The 7,480-nt window shown below is 34.9% G+C and overlaps 1 protein-coding gene across 1 annotated transcript; it reads left to right on the top strand.

Moving 5' to 3' along the window:
• Window positions 1–923: 923 nt before the first annotated feature.
• On the top strand, window positions 924–3,429 carry LOC109153576. Its single transcript, XM_019301432.1, has 5 exons — window positions 924–1,563; window positions 1,666–1,878; window positions 1,966–2,706; window positions 2,803–2,905; window positions 3,069–3,429. The coding sequence occupies exons 1-5, from the start codon at window positions 924–926 to the stop codon at window positions 3,427–3,429; spliced, it is 2,058 nt and encodes a 685-aa protein (XP_019156977.1).
• The last annotated feature ends 4,051 nt before the right edge of the window (window positions 3,430–7,480 follow it).

Consider the following 7,480-nt stretch of genomic DNA (forward strand, 5'->3'; position numbering starts at 1 on the left):
AGCAAGGAAAATAGGTTTTGTTGAGACATGGGCAATGTTGCAAATATCGCGCCTAGGCGCCCGGCCGCCGCCGCGAGGAAGGCCGAAATCGGCCTCCTCCGCGGCAGGCCGGCCGAAACGTAGAAAACCGGTTTTTTTTTGGGTTAATCGCCAAAACGACGTCGTTTTGGCGATTAACCCAAAAAAAAAGGCGATTAAAATCGCGATTAACCAAGAAACCCTCAAGACAGTCAGATCTCAGCCGCACGCCCGCACACCCTCAACTCCTCCGCCACACCGCCTCAAGAAGTCGCAGCACACAACCACACCGCCGGCCGTGCCTCCGCCTCCGCCTCCCGGTACGTCGTACGCCGCCACACAGCCTCCCACTCTAGGTAAGCCATATGCTTTTAACAGTTTTAAGTTTTATTAATTATTTTAGTGTTTTAGACTTTAGTTGAATAGTTTATCAAATATAAACTTTATAATTTATATACTTATAGAGTTATAGTCTTATAGTCTTATATATTTATAGTTTGTAGTTTGTATTATGACTGTATGTAGTTTGTATGACTGTATAATTTGTGTATAATTTGTATACTTTATAATTTATGTATGACTGTATGTAGTATGTAGTTTGTATTATGTAGAAATGTAGAATTGTAGTATTGAGTTATTGACTATTGAGTATTGAGAATTGTATTAACTATTAAGTATTTAAGTTATTGTACTATTGTAGACTTGTAGTATTTAAGTTATTAACTTATTAAGTATTATTATTTATAAATTAGGAAATGGAATTGGAAAGTGATGATATTTCTCAACCACCAATTCAAACTCAAAGTGTTGGATCTTCTCAACCATCTACAACGTCAACTACAATGAAAAGAAAGTCCAATGATATAGGTTGAGACTATGGGGTACTTAATGATCCTACTAAGTCAATGGACAAGATTAAATGTTTATTGTGCAAGAAAGTAATGTCTGGTGGAGTTTATCGGATCAAAGAGCATATTGCTGGTATTTCAGGGAATGTTAGCAAATGCCCCATAACTTCAAAAGAAGATCAAATAAAATGTAGAGATGCTCTCATTATGGCGAAGAACAAAAAGAAGAACAAGAGAGCTGAAGAACTTAATATAAGAGCGGAGGTAAACATCGATTCGCATGAGAGTTTGAGTAATACACCTACAAATAGTATTGATGTTGATGAGTTGCAACAGTCTGAACATATGAGGCCACCTCCTCCAATTGGCCCTATGGATAAGTTTGCAAACCAAATCAATCCTGAAATTTCTTTGAGTTCAAGAAGGGGCACGGCGCAACAACGAATAATTGAGGCATTTGACAAGGAGAGGGTTAACCGAGTGAAAGAGTACATATGTAGATGGGCTTATGAAGCAGCTGTTCCATTTCATGTTATTGAAAAAGATAGTTTCAAGTTGATGATTGAAGCTGCTGGTCAATTCGGTCCGGGAGCGCAGACACCAAATAGATATGAATTGAGTGAAACATATTTGAAAAAAGAGGTTGATCGAGTCCGAGACAGTTTGAAGGAACATGAGGCGTTGTGGAAAGAAAATGGTTGCTCAATTATGACTGACGCATGAACAGATAAGAAGAGAAGAAGCGTAATGAACTTGTGTGTAAATTCAAGATTATGCACTGTTTTTTTATCTTCTAAAGAATGTTCAAGTGAGGCACACACATGTCAGTTTATATTCGAATATGTGGAGCTTGGGATTGAACAAGTTGGAGAGGAGAATGTTGTTCAAATTGTCACAGATAATGCCGCGAACAACATGGGAGCTGCTAAATTGTTGAAGGAGAAGAGGCCACGGCTATTTTGGACATGTTGTGCAACTCATTCCGTTAATTTAATGCTTGAAAGCATTGCAGGTACCTTTCAATCTTTAAAACTTTATTCTTTAATCTTTATTCTTTAACTTTAAATCTTTAAATTTTTCATACTTGAATGCTTTGCAGGTTTACCCCGGTTTAAAAAAGTTCTTGATCAAGCAAAGAGCTTAACTATCTTTATCTATGCACACTATAAAACATTGGCAATGATGAGAACCTATACAAAGAAACGTGACATAGTTAGGCCAGGTGTGACTAGGTTTGCTTCTGCATTTCTTACTTTGCAGAGTTTACTTGCTAAGAAAACTGAATTAAGGGCTATGTTTACAAGCAATGAATGGGAAGAATGTAGGTTTGCCAAAACAGTTAAAGAGAAAGCTTCCTATTCTACTGTCTTGAATACTTCATTTTGGCAAGGGGTTACATTATGCTTGAATGTTTTTGAACCGTTGGTGAAGGTGCTTCGTATTGTTGATCAAGATAAGAAATCTTCAATGGGATTTCTTTATGGTGAGCTTTTGCAAGCCAAAGATGACATTAAGAAGGCATTCAATGAAGTGGTAAGAAACTATGAGCCTATTATTAAGATAGTCGAAGAAAAGATGAGCAATAGGCTAGATTCTCCTCTTCATTTGATGGCTTTCATGTTGAATCCTTATTATCATTTTAAGGATCCTCGACTTCATTTGGATGTTAATGTTTCTCTTGGATGCATTGAGTTTCTTGAAACATATTATCATGGCGATATAGAAATGCAAAACAAGGTATTGAATGATGAATTTCCCAATTATAAGAGGAAAGATGGTGTATTTGGGAAGACACTTGCGGTCAAAGGATGTGAGACAAATAATGAGCGATATGATCCGGGTAAATGAGTTGCATACTAGTTTTAAATTTTAATATTTAAAATTTTATATCTTTTGATTTTTTATACTTAATATTTTTTATACAATTTTGATGTAGCAATGCGGTGGTCAACTTGTGGTGGGACAACTCCAAACTTGCAAACAATTGCGATAAAGATTCTATCTCTTACTTCAAGTTCATCGGGTTGTGAAAGGAATTGGTGTAAATTTGAAGGGGTTAGTTAAAGACTTAAATCTTTACTTAGTTATTTACTTAATTTTTTCATTTTTGTTTGCACACTTGATGGAATGATATATAATATATTTGAGTATTTGACATTTGTTTTGCATATTTGTAGATACATACAAAAAAAAATGAAATAGGTTGGAATCTAATCGCCTAAACAATCTAGTCTTTGTGCAATTCAATGCAAACTTGATGAACAAAAGGAAAAAAGCGCAAAATGTTGAAATATTACTTGGTAGTGATGCAACCTTCGCACAAGATTGGATTGTTGAGGATGAAGTTGAGGTTGTTGTTGAAGATGAAGTGGCTACTAATGAGGAGGGTGATGACGCATTAAGACCAAGACGGAGTTCTAGATTGAGGGACCTTGAAGAAGATAACTTTGAATCCGAAAATGAAGAAGAAGAAGAAGAAGAAGAAGAAGTGGTTGTTGAGTTTGAAGATGATGAAAATCAAGTGATAGATGGACAAGTGGAAGAACAAAACCTTGAAAGTTGAATACTTGAATTTGATATGTTAACATGTTGTTGAACTTAATTGTCATGTACTTTGTATCTTTGTTTGAAATTTGATGACTTGAAGTATGAATGTATGAACTATTTGAAATTTGATAACTTGAAGTATGAATGTATGAACTATGAACTATGAAGTGTGAAGTATGATTGTATCAATGTATGAATGTAATCAATTAATCATTTATCATTGTATGAACTATGATTCTATGACGTATGAAGTATGGACTATGGAGTTATGGACTATGGATTAATGAATTATGAGTAGTGTTTAATAATGGTATTAGACTATTGGTAAAAAATATTTACTTGCAATTCACTCATTCTTTAAAGATTAAATTGTATACTTGTATAAAAATAATTAACTATACTATATAATTTACACTTTTAAGTAGTTTTAACCATTTTAGATAATCAGGTATTAAAATTTTACAAATTTTAGTTTTTTTTTTAATAAAAAAAAATAAAAAATTCGGCGCCTAGGGTCGCCTAACGTGTTTTGCAACCTTTGACATGGGTTACCTATTAGCCTTAATTAGATTCCTTGCCTATTAAGGTTCTTTCTCTAAGATCTCCTCTTCTTGATTTCTCCTACGTTGGTGATAGGGGAATTCTTGGGAATTCTTGTGTGGTGATATCTATTGTGGTGTCAGTTCTAGGTGCTTCCTAGGTCCTTATATATAACTAAGAGTCCTAATTAGGGTATGAATGATATGGGTTTACTAATTCTATTTCTTATATGACTAAGGGTTTGGTTTAGGGATAAGGGTCCATGGCTTATAGTGGACCCTTCTTAATTAATTAAGGGAATTAAATCCCCTTTTAAGGGTACGTAATTAAGTAATTAGTTTGGTTTAGAGGCCGTAACACGAGGTGTTACAATCATAATACTAGATCTAGTAAATAAACATTGTCACTCTTGGAAAAGCTTGAATAATGTAGTCCTGGAGACGCTCGTCCAGATTAGAGCCGTCAAAACGGTCTCGCGGGGCGAGACGGATCAAAATAAACCAAAGCCCGTCCTCGTAGCGGGACGGGCTAAAAAGCCCGCCTCTTAGCGGGCTTGGAATGTGGCCGGCCCGCCCCGCCATGCCAAAGCCCGCTGGCAGGGCGGGCTAGCCCGCCAATCAATTTTTTCACTGTGTTAATTTTTTTTAAAAAAAAAAATCACTGTACAATATCCTTTAAAAAAACAAAAAAACAAAAAAAAAAAAAAAGAATCACTGTACAGACGTACAGTACACTAACACAGTAACACTACCTAGTATTGTATTCCTATAAATCTATAATCCTATAAGTTATAACACAATTACACAAACCAAAATAACATGTATTAAATACTAAATATATATACAAAATATATATGTATTAGCAGGTCGCGGGCTAAACCCGTGACCCGCCTGACCCGCCCCGCCTGGACCCATGACCCAGGCGAGACGGGCTAAAAAGCCCGCCTCCTGGCGGATCAAGATTTGAAGAACCCGTCCCCTACCTACAGCGGTGCGGGACGGGTCGACCCGGCGGGTAAAACCCATTTTTGACGGCTCTAGTCCAGATGACGAGAAACCCTAGTCAATTCATAGGTGCACTAAACAAACATAATACTTGGGATGCGGGACAACCAGATGTGATCTGAATAATTCTGGGAAATGTCTAGAATCTGGTTGACTTAAATATTGCCATGAACAATTATAAATATGGGAGAGATTTATGAAAGTATTGTAGTTGTCGACAACACAATTGCCTTTACAAATTGCTCCGTTATATGATAAGCTGGATCCAAAGTTAGGCACCGGGAGTGCCATGACTATTTAACGTATAAAGGAGAAATTAAGGCATAGCTCGACTCGCTAAAATGTATAATTCTCTTTATAATAATGCACAGTTGAGCGTTAACCCTGAAGGTTACAAATGGGTGTACATGAAAGAGAAATAAGAATAACAAGGTGATAGGATATGAAGCGAGTTTGTAGCATATGGGTTCACGCAGAGACCCTTGATTGATTTAATCAAATATACTCTCCCACGGTAAATGACATTAAGTTCCACTACATCATTGGCAGAATAATAAATTAGATATCCAACTAATATTAATTTTAAAAGTCACCAAAGGATTTTAAGTTCTCAAAATGAGAAAAATTGAAAATTGCAACATTAAAATATTAAGGTCTTTAAATGACCTGAAATAGTTAATAATTGGTTGCGTATTTTTCTCTCAAAGAATGAATACGTATTTATGTGTCATTATGTACTCTTTAAAGAGTTGCGAATGGAGTTATTATCCTCATGAAGAAGTAATAATATGTACCATTATGTGCTCAACAAAGAGTTGATAATGAACTTATTTATTATCTCGGTCAATATTGATGGTGTAAACATCAATGAAATATATATAAAGAGCTTGATGATGTTAGTCTATGTCTAAAGACGGAGATTTGAAATAAAAGCTTGTGAAAGCCAAGTATTATCTCGACTTGAAGATCGAATTTTTCCTTGAAGAATTTTTATACACCAGTTAGCCAATATATAATGGGCTACTTGGGTACTGACTATTATTTTTGTATCCCCATAATGCCAAGTTTCAAAACTCGTTGTACTATATTTACCCCCATTGTCCTATAAAGGGACAACAAAGATTATGTTGCACAAATGATAAAAGGATATATATAATGAAATCCTTTTGACTATATATTATGATATCAACAGTGGCAGATCCAGAAAAAATTGTCAGTGGGGGCAAAACATTATAGTTTGAAAAACAATGAAACACTTAAGAAATATAGTCATAAAATTATTGGATATAGATAAAAAATAAAACACATTAAAACTTTATAAAAATATTCATAACAAAATATGAAACATAATTAATTTAATAAAATAATTCAAATAAAAAACACATTATAAATTATACATCGTGTCAACACATTATAAAGAAACACTTGTGTTGAAAGTAAGTGATTTAATGAAGCAATTAAAGAAACCCTTATGTTGAGCCATAATGAAACAGAAACAGTTAGGAAAGGGATGGGATTAATGTTGAGAGAGGAAGGACTCGAACCACAGACGTTTCCCAAGCCCAAAAATGCCTTTGCCAACTCGTCCAACTTAACTATTAGTCACTTTTATCAGTTTTTAAATATTTATATGTAAAACATGTACTATATATACATATATACATACAAAGGCTATATATGGGGTGGGGGTGGGGGTGGGGTGAGTGGGGGCAGCTGCCCCCACTGCCCCCATGCTAAATCCGCCCATGGATATCAATATTATACCCACGTGAGTTCCAGAAGAGTCACAGAGTTATTATAAAGTATATTCATTCCATTGATAGTTGTACATATTTATTTATTCACAAAATTACTCTATACAATATGGAAATTCAATGTATGGGAATTAAGTATTGTTACCTTGAGGGGTGTATCGTTTTACATAAATCAATCCTGAATATTGGGTCTTAACGACTAACGGTTGTACTTTTTCCTTAGTTAAATTTTTCCCCATGGGGTTTTTACTTAAATCTAAGGTTTTTAATGAGGCAGCTAATCTAAAACAAGAATACGCATACATCATGCACTCTTTTCCTCAACTAGTTCTTTCCCACTGGGTTTTCTAGTGTGATTTTTAATGAGGCATGAGTATGATATAGTAATGTCAATAGGGAAATGTTGCAAAATAGTTGCTAGACAAATCCCAAAATCTTGAAGATTATGCCGATTATGGCTTAATGGCTTATGGTTGTACTCTTTTTCCCTTAACTAAGTTTTTCCCACAGGGTTTTCTTAAGTTAAGGTTTTTAATGAGACAATCAGTACAATATATGTTCTTACAAATATCATGTACTCTTTTCTTCAACTAGGTTTTTCCCACGTGGTTTTCCGAGTGAAATTTTTAACGAGACATGAATATATATATATATATATATATATATATATATATATATATTCTTTTTGTCTAGGTTTTTCCCACAAGGTTTTCCTAGCAAGTTTTACGAGGCAGGATCATATTAAAATAATGTCCAACGAGGAGTGTTG

This window comes from Ipomoea nil, unplaced genomic scaffold (assembly GCF_001879475.1).
Source record: "Ipomoea nil cultivar Tokyo-kokei standard unplaced genomic scaffold, Asagao_1.1 scaffold2510, whole genome shotgun sequence".
NCBI classification, from domain to species: domain Eukaryota; kingdom Viridiplantae; phylum Streptophyta; class Magnoliopsida; order Solanales; family Convolvulaceae; genus Ipomoea; species Ipomoea nil.

Coding starts and splice junctions, on each gene's coding strand:
- LOC109153576 (XM_019301432.1), top strand. CDS start 924: ATGGACAAGATTAAATGTTTATTGTGCAAGAAAGTAATGTCTGGTGGA. Junction 1,564..1,665: donor GGCGTTGTGGAAAGAAAATG/GTTGCTCAATTA, acceptor TATCTTCTAAAG/AATGTTCAAGTGAGGCACAC. Junction 2,707..2,802: donor TAATGAGCGATATGATCCGG/GTAAATGAGTTG, acceptor ATTTTGATGTAG/CAATGCGGTGGTCAACTTGT.